Below are 16,535 nucleotides of genomic sequence, written 5' to 3' on the forward strand. Positions count from 1 at the left end.
GGCTAAAAGGCCGTAAGCACACAGGTATTCTACGGAGAAAGTAATGTGACATCCAAGGAACAGGGTGAGGAAGCGTGGGGACTTTGTCCCACATTTCTGCTGCTCATAAACAGGTTCAGAACATGAGTCCAAGATCTGTTCACTTGCGTCCAGGACCACAAGATGAAGAGGTTCCAAGCACTTTTGACTCTCAACTGGCCTGGGGGTCTCCTGCGCATATTTCCTGCCACAGCAATGCTTCCGAGAGCCCTGAGAAAGTCAAAACAGAAAGCAGAGGTTCTGCCAGTGCTCCCCCTTTGACTTCAGCAGCCTTGGTTTTCAGACACAGTAAATCTAGCGACAGGAGACCCTTGACCGGGGGCATACCTAGGTGTTGGTCAGGTTGGCCTGACAAAGGTGCAGACCCAGGGGTACACAAAAATCGCAAAGGGAGACAGAGAGAGCCGGTGATTGCCAAGGGTGCAAGGGACTGGGGTGCCACCGATACAGCCCCTTGCCAAGGGTGCAAAGGAGCCTACTGTAGGTAAGCCCCCTTCCTTCACCCCTCCCCTCCCAGGCTGGCCTGGCTAAGCCAAGAGGAGATTTGCCATCCTGACTCCTCTTGGCTTCAACTTCACTTTTGGCACTTGAACAGCAGCTTCCAGCAATTGGTATTCAGAAGCATAGCCACCATGGTTCATAGCCAGGGTTAGCCTTTAAAAGGTATAGGGACCCCTGACCATTAGGTCCAGTCACGGATGACTCTGGGGTTGCAGCGCTCATCTTGCTTTACTGGCCGAGAGAGCCGGCGTACAGCTTCCGGGTCATGTGGTCAGCATGACTAAGCTGTTCTGGCGAATCAGAGCAGCACGCGGAAACTCCCTTTACCTTCCTGCCGGAGCGGTACCTTTTTATCTACTTTCACTTTGACATGCTTTCAAACTGCTAGGTTGGCATAAGCAGGGACCGAGCAATGGGAGTTCACCCCATCATGGGGATTCAAACCGCTGACCTTCTGATCGGCAAGCCCTAGGCTCTGTGGTTTAACCCACAGCGCCACCCGCATCCAGGGTTAGCCTTTACCTCCCATGAATTAGTCCACTTTTCCTTCAAAGCCATCCAAGTTGGTGGTCAGCATTGCCTCCTGTGGGACTGAGTTCCAAAGTTTAACTATGTGCTTTTACCTGTCCCAAATCAGCTTCCATGGATGTGCACAAGTTTTACTGTACAGCTATTACAGTTTTATTGTTGTGAGACAGGGAGAAAACCACTTTTCCCATGCCATGCATATCCCTTCTATCATGTTGCAGGTGATCTACCACTGAGCTTCACATTCATACACTGTCCTGGAAAAGAAAGAAGCTGCAAGGGTTTAGAAACAACTCCAGATTGCATCCCTTTTTAGGCTCAACTCAAATATTAGCTTTTTGCAGAATGGGAGATGCTGCCCAGTGGGAAAACAAGTTCCCTGAGATATGCGCTGCACAACTGGAAGCAGACAGGTGACATGTTTTGTAATAGGGACCCATTTGATACACAGTAGGGCTAACAGCTTTCCCCTTCATATCCTCAGGTGAAAGGATTTATCTTGCAGAAACTCTCCCCTGGGAAAACAAGACACCATGCGGCACAGATCTTACAAACAATTCATTTATTCAGCTTTAAACTAAGTACACAACTGAAAGGAGAAGGTGGCATTTTGGCACTATGCTATACATTAGTTATTTCTGTGTATCAGCTCTCAGGAGATACTGTACTGGTTACACTGCTGTGCTTTAAAAACTTGGTGTTGTTTCCCAGCAGGCAGAGGATTGAAGAAGAAAAAAATGTATTCCTGTTCTTACAAAGAAAAAGTACAGGATGTGCAGAAGATGAACACACACAATTCTCAGATGATTCCCCCCCCCCAACATGGGAGGCATTCTTGCACTCCATAATTTACCACACACCAGAGTATGTCACTTGCTTGCATTCCCAAAGTGAGGGAGCGGGTGGGGGCAGAGAGGCAGAGATTACGTATTAAAAACCCAACAGATTCACTAAAAAGTTAAATGAAAATCCAAGCCAAAAACTAAAGTCACCTCGTTAGAGGGAGGGGGTAATATTAAAAACCAGAAGAAATTGGCATTGAATCAGATACAAAAAGCTGAAAGCACTATTAACACCTAAAAGTGCGATTGTTTAAAAGTTCAATTCTCACAAATGAATCATGTAAAATTTTTGCAAACTGTACAGTGCTTTGCCAGTGCAGTGCCTCTACAATTTATACAGTCCTTTACATCTATGTAACACATATTGAACATGTTGTGAAACAGCCAGCCAATAGCCACCAGAGTTGCAGAACAAAAATGAATTTGGGATGGGCGGGCATACTTCTGGGTTTGTTTGTTTTTAATGCAAGTTACATACTTGTTCCAAGATGAGGACGTGAGGCAAATGGAAAGATGTGTGACTAGCAAACGGGGAATATTTAAAAAGTCTTTAGCCACTCATTATTAACATATGTACATACTCTCTTGTTCTCTGAAATAAAACCAACAGTTGAGAGCCACCCTTGTCCGTGGGATCTACTGAACTGAGGACAGAAATAACAAGACTGCCGCTTACGAAAGCAGGCAAAAGTTAAGGTTCAGTACCTGGCTGGAGAATCTTACTTAAAAACCTGTCGACAGAAAGGACAACTCTACAGCTCTGATGTGGACAACAATAGAGGGGGGAGTATTTGCCCAGCAGGTAGGACTTCAAAAGAAACCCAGCTCAAATGTTCTGCATAGCCTGGTATTGCATGGGAGGTGGAAAGAGGCAGAACAATGTTATGGGGGACAATTTTGGCCTATTCTTACAAGCGAGTGGTCAGCAGTTCACAGATGCACTCTTGCAGGCAGATCAGATGAAGAGTTTGAGCACCCAAAATTGCAGATACTAGGTTCGAAAGTCCACGTATGTAATGTGAAGTTGCGGAACTAGCCACCTGCACAGAATAAGATCCCTTTTTAAAGGGCTTCAGGTTAATGCAAGGAATTTACATGAAAGTGTGGAAAAAAATCATGATTGCTCCCTTCAAACACAAAGACTTATCACACTGCAGCAGCCCCCCTCTCCCCAGTGCAGCAGAAATCCTCAAGAGTCCTTTCCACAGAGACTTAAGGTATGTACTTCCTTAAAGGATTCCAGCGTTAAGCCTCAGAGTTACCATATCCAAAAGGGTTCTATACACAATAAATTAGTTTTGAGTTTCCTTTATTTTGGCGGAAATGGCAGTGGGCCCTCGTTTTTCCGAGAACCTGCAAGACGGAAGGAAACAAGAAAGGAGAGCTCGGATCATGTTTTGCAAGAAAAAGAACGTGTGTACCTGTGCTAAGACTTGCATTTAGAATATATATATAATCACTGTCAACAAGATCCTCCTCCCTGTTCTCCTCTCTGCAACTGCCAAGGACGGAAAGACGAAGCCAGCTATACCCTTGCCCTTTGGCAAAAAGCTGCTCCAGTGGAGAGAGACTGTGATGGCAGCAGGGATTCTCCACCCGCCAGGAGCATGGGGGAAAGGGGCAGTCCATTTCCCCAGTACTCTCCAGCCTTCACCGTCAGTGGATATCCACCAGTGAATGGCAGCTTCCCTCTTCAGGGTTCCAGGTGGATCACGGCTGTCTTATACCTGGACTGTCTTGTTAATGTGAAGCATGCCTTTAATCAAACCCCCGCTGCTGCTCATCGCCCCCCAGGCTGCTTTCCATTGCAACCTCCACCCATCTCTGCCAAAGGTACTTGTCAGTGTTAAGTCAAATGCAGGGGTGGGGAACCTCTACCCCACCACACCCACATTTGGCACAGCACAGATCCCAATAATGGCTTGCAAGGCGCTATTTCCCCCCTCCGCAATCACACCCACATTTGCCGCAACTGGCATCCTACATGACATCAGGTGTCGGGGACAGGCACAGGCCTGGCTGAATCAGCTGCACGGCAAGGGGAACTTGATTGCAAAGCAGTGTTGAACTCACTGCCCATAAGAGTATCAGGTGATTTGACGGGCAGGTTGCTCCATGGAGGTGGGGATCAGATAATCGTATGGCCCGCCAGGCCAAAAAGTAGTCCCTGCCCATGTTCTAACTCGCAATGCAAACATGAAAATACCCCCTTGCTAGGCTTTTAACGGAGCTTGGAAGCAAATTTACTTTCATGATAATGGAGCTGTGAATACATTAAAGATGCCTTGGTTTATGCCACAGCCCTGTTATCTATTTAATTTCGACGTGTCCAAAATTGCATCTCTTGCCGTTTTAGAGCTGGGTTTGCACAGCTGGGTTATCTAGAAAAAGCTTTCCGAGAAAAGCTTTTATTGGCTCACGACCACACAACGCGATCTCACCTCATTATGCATAATAGCACGGTGAGACCAAGAGGTCAGTAAGGACGAGAAGCTGGTCATCGGTGAACTGCTGCTTGTGCTCTTGCCAGTTATCATGGTGGGTCCTCCGGAAATTGGACAAAGTTTTTTTAACTGTCATCTGTGTGGCGAGAAGCAGAGATATGGATCTAAACAGCGTATTTAAAACAACTATCATCCTGCGTTGGCAGAGGCAAGAAAATTAAGAAAAAACATGATAAGCCAAGTCATTCTCAGTTTTCTTTAAGGACTCAGCTATGAATTACAAAAAACAAAAAAACCACCACAGCAACAAAATCTTGTGAAAGTCCTAAACATTTGTAGTCCAGGTACTAAAAATGCAAAGCCATGTAAATCAGAACGATTCTTTAAAAATTATCTTAGGTTCAAACTGTACCTGGCACCTACATTATGGTCTTTCCAGGGCCAGATGAAGACCTTTTTCTTTCTCAGGCTTTATAATTATATGCTTTTAGTGAAAGCTTTGATAGTGGCACCAATTACTTTCTCCTGTGCTGACGTTTAGGCAGCCTTATCTTGATTTTTATGCTGTTCTAGGCCAATTTTTTAGAAGGATGTTGACTTTTATAGGCTGACTTTTTGTGCTTTTTTCTTGATTGCAAATATTGTTTACATGCTCTGTTTTGAGTGTATGAAATAAAACAAGCCACACATCTATATTATTCTGAGGGTTCTGACAAATAATTTCAGTGTATCTTGGTTCTGTTGATCTTATCCTAGTCATTCTGCATTTCAGAGTCAGGCAAAAATGGCACCTAAAAGTCAACCAAGCACAAGGATATAAATAACTTGTTAACTAACAACAAACAAACAAACAAAAAGAAAGAAAGGACATCTTGAGGCAGGAGATTCCACATGATCTGAACTACTACTGAGAAAGCCATGCTGCCAGGGGAGAATGGGGAGGGCTCTTACCTCAATAGGCTGAGGATCATTCAGATGTGCACTAAGGTCCATTAAAAGCTGAGGCATCCAGGTGGGCACGTCGTAAGGACTGGATAAAATGCACGCGCTAAGTCCCAGCACACCAGCATGGCGCTTAACCAAATCTGCAACAGAGCAAGTCATTGATGCTTTCTATGTACAAGAAACAAAACTGTGTGTGTGTGTGTGTGTGTGTTGGGGGGAAAGGGCCCTTTCTCTCTAAAGATTTCCTATAAAATGGGTCTACTATACAATGTAGAGCCAGTGTGGTGTAGTGGTTAAGAGCGGTAGATTCGTAATCTGGTGAACCGGGTTCGCGTCTCCGCTCCTCCACATGCAGCTGCTGGGTGACCTTGGGCTAGTCACACTTCTCTGAAGTCTCTCAGCCCCACTCACCTCACAGAGTGTCTGTTGTGGGGGAGGAAGGGAAAGGAGAATGTTAGCCGCTTTGAGACTCCTTCGGGTAGTGATAAAGCGGGATATCAAATCCAAACTCCTCCTCTTCTTCAATGGGCGATAGCTGATACCTTACTCACAATGTTTCAGGTGGCTGGAGTAAACTTAACAAGGCCTCCCCGGCTGACCTCAAAAGCGATGGAAAGGAGGGTTTGGGGTAGTACAGTATCCCTTCTGACTTTCCACAAGTGAAAGCAGAAAGGGAAAAGGGAGATCTGAACTGCATGTGACTTTTCAGTCCTTTCCCAACAGCTCCTGTGCTTCCAAGTTTGGTGGCAAGATAGAAAGCAGAAACAGCCGGGGGGGGGGGAGGAACACCACCAAAGTAGCTCCCAATTAACATGCCTCATTGCACTGCAGTACAATCGAGTAGCTTGCAAGCAAATAAGCATATGTTTCCAAGGCCATGCCGAGGAGCCCACCTGTGTGCTCACAAGCCCCTGGGCTTTGCACCTCCTAAAGCTTCATGCTTCTAGCTTCCTCCTCCTATTTCTTGCTCCCCTTGGCAAAGTATCCTCAGTTGTGAATCAGAGTTTACTTTACTCTGGGGTCTGGTTCTCTGGTCATCAGTTACTGCGACTGCAGACTGACAGCTTCCAACGCAGCACCTTTTCCACTGCTTTGGACTGAAACCCTTTCCAGTGGTGGTGAACTAGTCTCAGGCATGTGAGAACACCAAAGCCTGGACAAAGACCCTCCTAAGAAGCCATCATGTATGGACCTCCCTCCCCCCCCCCACTTTACCTGCAGGAGGAATGGTATCCACCACTGTGCTGAGGTCTCTCTTCCTCTTCTTCGGGAGTCTCCTCTTACAGAGCTGCTCAAAGTGAGTCTGCAGGGGGTCATCAATCACCAGGAAGTGGCACTGGAGCAAGCCGCTCAATGTGGTGGCCGCCATCTCTCTCACCTAGGGATGGGCAAGGACACCAGTTACTACAGTGAACAAGTGTGGTCGACAAGTCAGCATTTGTTCCACTGCAGTATCTTTTTCAAATGAACCCATAGTGGTTCATGATTTCAATGATTGGCTTGCTTGGTATTACTTGCAGTAGGAGTTCCCGCATTGAATTGAGCTGCAAACGCAAATTTTAACGTATGTGACGGGGTGTCAATGAAAGCGGTCCGGTGGTGAGTCTGCTCTGCGGTTAAGTCTTCTGACCCTGGGGTCTATTAGCACTTCACCTTTCACCTCAGCAGAGTGTGTTTAAGAATGGGCTCTATAGGCTCATTGCTTAACACAAATTTGAGTGAGGTAAAGGTAAAGGACCCCTGAGTTAAGTCCAGTCACGAATGACTCCGGGGTTGCGGAGCTCATCTTGCTTTACTGGCCGAGGGAGCAGACAGCTTTTCCAGGTCATGTGGCCAGCATGACTAATCCACTTCTGGCAAAACTAGAGCAGCGCACGGAAATGTCGTTTACCTTCCTGCCGGAGCGGTACCTATTTATCTACTTGCACTTTGACGTGCTTTCGAACTGCTAGGTTGGCAGGAGCAGGGACCGAGCAATGGGAGCTCACCCCGTCGCGGGGATTCGAACCGCCGACCTTCTGATCGGCAAGCCCTAGGCTCAGTGGTTTAGACCACAGCACCACCCGCGTAGTATAAAAATGAGAGGAAGTTGATCTCAAGTGCCTGTTAACTTCCTATGCATTTATTACAGGGTCTGCAGGAAGACTCTTAGCTTTGTAGAACTTTAGAATATTATGTTCAATGGTATAATTTAATGTGCTGGTTTGGATTCAGAGTGTTGGCAGGTGCTTGTAATCTGGAGAGCCAGTCACAAATGTGCCAGCAGATATCAACTTCTGAATAGTGTTAACTATGTGTTTTAGATTCTTTACGTTTTATCACTTCTACGGGGATTTAAGGAGTGGCGCATGACATGATCAGAGCAATTGGAAATCCAAAAGGAGTCCAGAGAGGAGGAAACTGCAGTAGTTTAGGCAACAGAGGTCCAGATCATGCCAGCTATCTTTGAGAGAGCAGTTTCGGAACAGGGGGCAGGGACCAAATTAAAAGAAGGCATGAGCAGAGCTAGAGGAAAAGTCAAGGCAGTGGGAGTAAGAAGGGGCTCCGGGGATTTGGAATTGAAGCATAGAAAGGGGCCAGACCGATGGTTGGATTGGGAAGGTGGGTGGGTGGAGAACAGGGGAAAACAGAAGCATATTTGAAAGTACAGTCGTACCTTGGAGCCCAAACGCCTTGGTACTCAGATGTTTTGGCTCCCGAATGCCGCAAACCCGGAAGTGAATGTTCCAGTTTCCAAACGGTATTTGAAAGCCGAACATCCAACAGGGCTTCCGATTGGCTTCAGCCACTTCCTGCAGCCTATCAGAAGCCGCACTTTGGTTTCCGAACATTTTGGAAGTCGAATGGACTTCCGGAACGGATTCCATTCGACTTCCAAGGTACGACTGTAGTTAAAAAGGAGCAAGAAGAAAGAGAAAGAGGGAATTTCACAGGAGAAAGACAGTTAGTTATTGAAGAAGTGTGCATGCAAACGAAAGCTCATACCAAGAACAAACTTAGTTGGTTTCTAAGGAAGGAATTTTTTATTTTATTTTGTTTTGACTATGGCAGACCAACACGGTTACCTACCTGTAACTGGAATTAGTTATTGATTAGTTATGGGGAAGACAAGGTCAAGACAGTGCCCAAGGAAGTAGGAAGAAGGGACTTGATCCAAAGAATAAAAGCCTCAAAGAATGAATTTGAAAAGGTAAGAAAGCAATGGGATGTGGGAAGGGCAGGGGCTGGAACAGGCAGGATTTGGAAATAATGAGGCCCACCCCAAGAACACGGCTGCCAGGGTGAGGAGAATGGGATATGGGGGACATTCAAAGGGGAGAGCAGCTTTTCTTTCTGATACCTTTTATTAAAATCAAAGCTGAGAACCAAAATGCTAGGAAGGAGGAAGGAGATAATGGGGGGTCCACTATTTCCCTCACCCTAAACCAGTGTTTTTCAACCTTTTTTGGGCAAAGGCACACTTGTTTCATGAAAAAAATCACGAGGCACACCACCATTAGAAAATGTTAAAAAAATTAACTCTGTGCCTATATTGACTATATATAAAGTAATTCTCTTGAATTTTTCAATTTTTCCCACGGCACACCAGGCAACATCTCACGGCACACTAGTGTGCCGCGGAACAGTGGTTGAAAAACACTGCCCTAAACAACCATGCCAGGCACAACCTAGCCGCCACTTGATGGCAGAAGCTGCTCTTGTCTTTATGTAACACACACACACAGAAAGAGTAGCTGCAAAACAGCACTGGAGTAACAAGTGAGCACCATTTTAGGGCTTGCCAGCTCAGGGCAAGGAAACGAAAGATTACCGCCACTGCAAGACTGAGGTTTCCACGGCAACCAGGTCACAAGAGATTACACACAAGGAGGCGCTTTGCCGATTTGTACTGCTGTTTTGCAAGAACATACTATTCACCCGGAGATTTGCAAATTTGCTCTACAAATTAGTTCCGCAAGTCTGCATTGCTGCTAAAGAGGGAACAGTAAACAGTGGGGGGGGGGGGGTTGCTTGCTTGTTTTAGACCGCAGGATAAATGTTCCAACTAACAGTGGTAAAAGGATGCTAGTAGCAGAACTCACGGCTATGTAACACTGAAGCAGGAACCAAAAGACTGCTTCCAATTCAAAACACTGCTTCCTGCAGCAGTTAGGTCACTAGCAAACCTGCTTCAGGAACTACCATTTTGGGAAACAAAATGTTTCAGAAACCTCTCTTATAACCAACAGTAAAGTTGCCCTGGTAACCTATCGCTTGGTTCATTTGCCTCCATAATTGGTTATTTCACGCACACATGAACAATGCTGTGTTTGCAGCATCTGTTTCATATTATCAAAATATCGCGTGAGAGCACTAGCGCTCATAAAACAAACTTACGCTGACCTCTTAAGTGCCTGGGCAAAGTAAAAGACAGTGCTATATCAAAGAAAAGGAGGTAAGCATATGCTGGCCTGGTGGTAGCAGCAAAGAGTGTAGCTGCTAAAACTGGGAAACCTAATGGACCTTTGCAGAGCAAATGTAACAAACAATAATGGAAAACCTTGTGTGCTGCTGAAAAGGACAAGCTAACTAGAATAACACAGGTGTGAAATGAAGATGGGAAACGTAATAAACTACTATTAAGTGTTTTCTGCTGATAATGTATGGTTTTTTGCAGTGTTTGGTTCATACCTGTATACGGATCATATTTTTAAAAGAATAAACCTAATTCTTCCACCAAGATCAACAGAACTTTTAAGAGTGATTAAACTTTGGGCAGGATAGTGCCCCGTTACCTATGAAGTTCAACTTCTATTTTGCAAACACGGATTTTTCACAGGCTGTCAAGAAATGCAAGCACAGGTATATTGTTCACCTCGAGCTGTTCATCTTCTAGCAGCTTTATAACCAGCCATCTGATGTCATTTACCGCTTCTTCATTGTTTAGGAAGATAAAAAGATTATAAAAAACCATGGTCTGGAGGTAGGTTAGCACTGTGTACCTAGCATGCCAGGAACTATTCTTTGCTGTCTGCAAAATAACAAAATAGCAGCAGTTAGAAAAAAATAAACAGGCAATTCTTCAAGTGGAAGCAAGAATCAACCTGCATTTAAACCACCTTCCATATACAGAGAAAGCAAAAACTCTCCATAGCTACATTTCATAATTTATCTACAAGCAGTCATAGCAGGTCTTTTGCTCTAACGCTCATTTGTCCTAACGCTCACCCCTATTTCCATGCCCAATCCCCTCTCCTTAACTCTTCAGATGACAGCTTAATTTCTGGGATTGTTGCTGGCATCCGTCTGTCTAAAGAGGCAATGGAGTGCGCCTCGAGGGGTCAAGTCAAACCACTGCGTTAGCGCTCTTGCCTGGATTGTCCAGTTCATTAATGGCATGAACCGTTTAAAGGTGGGGTAGAATTCAGTAGGTCTCCATGAGCAGAGGCAACAGAGATGCACTGCACCCCAAAGGGTATACTGCAATAAACAGGTCCTCCCCTCCACACACGTACCACCTGCGATAGGGACGGCCATTTTGGTAGTCATCAAATAATTCAGAATTTTATAGGCGATTCCCCTCCTCCCTCCAAGTGTTGAGGCAGAAGGCATTTACTGCCAACGGTTGCCTCGAGGGAATGCGGACACCACTCAGAATGACACCACGAAATATGCTTTTGTTGTTTACGCAGCTTAAGAAAGAGCCACGCACTTGTTTTAGCACCTGAAGTACCAAAGGCACTTGTTGGGGGTACAGCAATCCCTGAGACATTAACGACAAGCACATCTTAGCGTCTCTCTTAAGTTCATCGTAGCTATTGTCATTTTCTACAGGTGCGATCTGTGGAAGGAAGAACAGGAAAGGTGAGTGGACACAGGTTGAATACAACAGCCAAAGAAGGCTTCTTTTCTTGTAAAATGAATACAATGCAAGACAACAATGGGAGGGGGGGTGCCACAGAGCTTATCAGTTTCTCCAGCTAAAAAGATGGGATCAATGAAATATTCAAGCCTAAAGCCCCTAAATGCTGTATTGAAGTACATTCACAAAACAATCAACAGCTGAAGTGTGCTTCTTGTTTCGCTATTAATATCCCTACTCCAAGGACACTGGGTAGATGTCACTACTATGATCTTCAGGAGGTATATTTAACAAAGAATAATAATACTTGGCTCTGAGAATCTAGAAATATACAGGGATTTGGACAATAAAACTGAGATAAAAGCATTAAAGGCAGGGGAAATTGCCTCCCTGAAATATTTCTGTATTATCTGTATAATCCCCTTAACTGAAACAGGACTTAAATAGGACAAGTGTTTGGTGGATTGCTCCCAGAAATGGCAAGCTTTAGTGGGTTTCCTCTGAAGCATACAAAGAAGTGAACATGTGCACTGAATTCTCAGCGGTATTAAACCTGAAAAGACTTCCCTAGCTCAAGGCTTGTCATCTTTTACAATTGGGCAGCAAGGGTGAGTTATGGCAATTTTAAAAATACAATATTGAAAATAGTTTTAAACAAATTACAGTCGCAAGAGTGGATAATGAAAAACCACACACAGTGCCTCATCAAGCCCATCTTGCCCTTAGGGAAGCAGAGAACCGAAGAGTTGTACAATCTCCTAAAGAAATAGATGTCTTTCAATTTTACTGCAATTTTGTGCCAATCTTTGGTATACTGCTTTGTGAGTCCCACCTGAAAAGCAGTACATAAATACCTCAATCAATCAATCAATCAATCAATCAATCAAAGAGTAGGTGTAAAAGCCAAAATAAGACAAATAATTTCTCTCAATAGATAAATTGGATGCAAAAAGAACTGTTTTAGGCACAACCTGTTAGTATGGCATGAGTTTCTATGTGTAAATTTTTAGACAGAGAGCAGTTGAAAAAAAGAGTTACTTTAAGTATTATGTTGTTGTTTCTAACGAACTTTTCATACTTCAGAAATGGAAGAAGTGCTTGAAGAAAAATAAACGCAAGTGTAAAGCTTCCTTAAATTTGAACAAAAACCCCTAAGGTTTATCTGCTTCCACTGGCGTGCTTTTGAACTGCTAGGTTGGCAGAAGCTGGGACAGAGCAACAGGAGCTCATCCCTTCATGCGGATTCGAACTGCCAACCTTCCGACTGGCAAGCCCAAGAGGCTCAGTGGTTCAGACCATGGCACCACCCGCGTCCCGCTATTTGTCAAGCATTGTTGGTTTAATGTGTTCAGAAATTACCTCTGAGGCCTAAAGAGAACTAACAAACCACGCACCTTGAAAAACAACGGCAAGAGCTGAAGCTGTTCCGCAACAGCTGTGGAAAAGGCTCTCCCCGCACTTGCCATCAACCACTTCAGAACTGTCGAAGGCAGAAGAAAGGCAAACATCACAGGTTGGCACAAGGTCAAACAGAGCACAGCAAGACATGCTTCAAACCAATCTTTTCCAACTATCAGCTACCTTAAAAGACACAATGGTCAATATTGCCCATGCGATAACGAATTTAAAATGCCGTTAGTATTACCAACAGGAATTATTGGGATTGTCATATTACGTTTTATTATCTTGCTGCATTTTGAAATTAACATTCATTCATTTAAAAGCATTTATAAATTTCATAATATTTAAAAAAAATCTCTAAGTGAGGCACAATATGAAAACAATCAATATTAGGCTGCTTGTTGTAATGCTTGTTGTAATTTGCTGTCGTGATTCGAGTTGCTTTGGGCACACTCATGTAGAAAAGCGGAATGCGAATTGAAATAACAACTCTCAAATAAGTACAGCTGGCCATTTAATTTGGTGTGCGCAAGTTTAGCGCAGGCACTTACTGGTTTTCAAGAGTTTAATGCCCTGAGTTCGCTCATCTTCATCTCCGACTCCATTCTCTTCCATAACATGATTCTGAATTTCTTCATCCACTTCCGTAAGGGGTTTGAGTTTTTCAAGTATTCGGGAAGTGAACTCATGGACATGGGGAGATTTTGTTGGAGCGGTATTTGGTAAGGAAACATCTATCATGAAGATGTATGTCAGAACGCTACACGAAACAAAATGAAGTATACACGTTTAATATTTTCCTTTAAACCCTGTTTAAAGACAAAAGTTCACAGATTTGTTACAGAAATCTCCACTCATTCTGGTTCCTGGGGAGAATCTGACAGCTTCCTTAGAAATCTAACGTCTAAATAATACATTCGCGAGAGTCACACAGTAAATCCTTCTTGAGTGCGTGCAGATTGTTATGTGAGAAGGCGGTTGTATGTTTGAATGCTCCATGTGAAAATGGTCCGTTTGAGAGGAACTAGCATCTCAGAGAAAAGAATACGAGCTTAGCCTGATGTGCTATTTTTCTATGAACAGAGGGTTTTTTTGTTGTTGTTGAGGTGGGGCATTTAATCATACAACCTCCAGGATTCTGAAGGAAAGACCTATTAATATTTGACTTAGAGGGCCTTCTGGCAGTTGCCTCCCTGCGAGAAGTGAGGTTACAGGGAACCAGGCAGAGGGCCTTCTTGGTGGTGGCACCCGCCCTGTGGAACGCCCTCCCATCAGATGTCAAAGAAATAAACAACTTTTAAAAGACACCTGACGGCAGCCCGGATTAGGTAAGTTTTTAATGTTTTATGTTTTCTTGTGTTTTTGTATTTTGCTGGAAGGCGCCCAGAGTGTCTGGGGCAACTCAGTCAGATGGACGGCATATAAATAGTAGAATTGCTATTATACCATATTCAAGGCTTCGGCCTGACAAGGTCACAACCCAAAGGGTGAGAGCTCCCATCCTCTGGCTTTCAGCTGAGGGCCTATAAACTATGCACGGGCTTGAGAACACTAACCTTCCTATCCTCTCTCGGACATTTTTGTAAACTTGGGTGAGTTTCGGCTCTAGGTACTTCAGTAATCTGTGCAGCAGCTCCGGTACTCGCCATTCTTGCTGCGCAAGACCTCCTTGCAGGACATACAGTCGACTAGGAGGGAGCAGGGGAATGGGGAGGGGAGCGGGGAAAGACAGAAAAACATACAGTAAGGTCATAACTTAGGGAAGCCCCCTTTATCGCCACCCAAAGACCCCAAGGCATGACACAAACAATTCTCTTACACTTCATTGTTCACAAAAGGTAGGCCAATGCCTTTAATTTTTTGCTTACAATAAACCAAGGGAACTAGCAACAGGCATAGGCAAACTCGGCCCTCCAGATGTTTTGGGACTACAACTCCCAGCATCCCTAGCTAACAGGACCAGTGGGTCAGGGATGATGGGAATTGTAGTCTTAAAAAATATCTGGAGGTCCGAGTTTGCCTATGCCTGAACTAGCAGCTCCTCATATAGTTAAATGGGGCCTGGGGGGGGGGAGGGAGATGGCCATAGGAACACCTTCGCTGGAAATGAAAACCACCAAAATTGCAGTAGTACAACCTGCACGGATATTAAGAATAGTTCCAGCGACTCTTTAATGGTGTGTGCATGTGGCTGCTTCTGGATGCAGCTTTGTCGCTGGAAGTCCAGGCAGCTTCAGTGGCTAGGAGCACCTTTTACTGGCTGCATCTGGTAAGAAAGTCATGACCGTTCCCGGACCAGGAAAGCTTGGCTGCATTAGTTCATGTACTAGCTATTTCAATATTGGATTACTGCAGTGCACCCTATGTGGGGCTTGGTTCAGATGCAGTTACTGCTGAATGCTGTGGTGCAACAGCTGACAAGAGTGAGAACCTGTCAGCACGGGAATAATCTGTTCTGTGAGCCCCACTGTCTTCCACACTTTGGCCTATGACAAATAGATAAAATTATTAATTATTATTATTTTACCATGCATCAACAAATGATCCTCCTTCACCGCTCAACGGAGACTCCAACAACAATTCAAACAACCAGTGCAATTTTCGAGGGTCCCTGCTCTCCTGTATTAACAATTGTAAAAGGCAAAAAGCGCAAAATGATTTCTGGCAAGTGAAATCTTGGGAAAGCCTTCTGAAAGACAATTCAGTATCAAACATTTGTGCTGTTAAAGGAGTGGGTTCTATTGCATAACAACGTGTTGTTGTTGTTGTTTTTAAAGCAAGCAAAGCGAGATATAAAAATCCAGACAGAAGCAATCGTAAAAAAAAAAAAAAAAATGCAGCACCAAAATGCTAGCTTGTATAAAATGTTCTTTTTGCCCTGAGCATACCCTTTTTGTCTCTGTGCATACCAAAGCTTTGATCTAAGCTTTATCGCCAATCCTAAACAGGTTACTCAGAAGTTCAATGGTATTTATTCCCTAGTTAAGAGTGCACAAAACCCCATCCCTGGGCTATAATCCATTATACAAATTTGCTAGGGAATAAGACCAGAAGCAAGACTTACTTTCGAGTAAACAGCCAGTGGGCTGAATCATAGGTCTTCAAAAGTACGTTTTCATCCAATTTTCTACGTTCATGTGAAAATTAAGACTCAGCAGCCGCAGCTGTAATTTCCTGTCTAACTAAGGCACCATTTCCCCTGATGGTCACAGGACGAGCCAGAGATACCCAATAATTAGATAGCAGCTTTCTCTTGGATTGCATAACACGTCACATTTGCAGCACCCCAAAAAAGAGAAAAGATAAGAGCAAAGTCCAAGCCTTGCCCTGTGCACACCAGGCGGATTACAGAGAGCAAAAAGTGGACACAAATGACTGCAAAGGGGAGAGGCATGGAGAAAGGGGGAGCAAAAGTGAAGAAGACTGAGAAGACACCTTGCCCTGTAGCAACCGGAGCTACAGGGCAAGCTGTGGCAGACCCACCTAACAACTGAAAAGTTCCTCCTATACCTCAGAATAAAAAGGAAGAGGCTTGTTACGCACCTCACTGAGGAATAAGAAGAGCGGAGAACTATAGCGCTTTCTTTCTTTTTAGATACAGTAAATTAAAAGGGAAATATGCAGGACTTACACATGACGTTGCTATACAGGTGCCCCAATCATTGTAGGTTTCCACTGTTATGTTGGATAAAGCTGTCCTAAGAAGTGGACACAGAACTTTCCAGAGGTTCTCTACCTGTACAGAAAGGAAAAACAGGCAAAAAAATCATGAGAAGTAAAGTGGTACCTCAGGTTACATACGCTTCAGGTGACAGACTCCGCTGACCCAGAAATAACGCTTCAGGTAAAGAACTTTCCTTCAGGATAAGAACAGAAACCGTGCTCTGAGGGCGCAGTGGCAGCGGGAGGCCCCATTAGCTAAAGTGAGGCTAGGCAAGGTGGCTGTCGCAAATGGTATCCTCCAAAGGCTGGCATCCTGTTCTGCTTTGCTGC

General features: G+C 44.5%; 1 protein-coding gene across 2 annotated transcripts in view; it reads right to left on the bottom strand.

Moving 5' to 3' along the window:
- Positions 1-1,611: 1,611 nt before the first annotated feature.
- Positions 1,612-16,535, bottom strand: part of PSME4 (proteasome activator subunit 4) — a 76,508-nt gene continuing 61,584 nt past the window's right edge. For both annotated transcript variants that reach the window (XM_033145083.1, XM_033145082.1), the window contains 11 exons: positions 16,174-16,278; positions 15,070-15,161; positions 14,099-14,230; positions 13,094-13,302; positions 12,536-12,621; positions 10,992-11,120; positions 10,155-10,310; positions 6,515-6,677; positions 5,306-5,439; positions 4,352-4,490; positions 1,612-3,263 (listed from right to left, as the gene is read on the bottom strand). In XM_033145083.1, the coding sequence (XP_033000974.1) occupies positions 4,356-4,490; positions 5,306-5,439; positions 6,515-6,677; positions 10,155-10,310; positions 10,992-11,120; positions 12,536-12,621; positions 13,094-13,302; positions 14,099-14,230; positions 15,070-15,161; positions 16,174-16,278 (1,341 nt within the window). In that variant the 3' untranslated portion in view covers positions 1,612-3,263; positions 4,352-4,355. The remainder of the gene's footprint in view (positions 3,264-4,351; positions 4,491-5,305; positions 5,440-6,514; positions 6,678-10,154; positions 10,311-10,991; positions 11,121-12,535; positions 12,622-13,093; positions 13,303-14,098; positions 14,231-15,069; positions 15,162-16,173; positions 16,279-16,535) is intronic.

The sequence above is a fragment of the Lacerta agilis genome, chromosome 3 (genome assembly GCF_009819535.1).
Source record: "Lacerta agilis isolate rLacAgi1 chromosome 3, rLacAgi1.pri, whole genome shotgun sequence".
Classification (NCBI taxonomy): Eukaryota; Metazoa; Chordata; class Lepidosauria; order Squamata; family Lacertidae; genus Lacerta; species Lacerta agilis.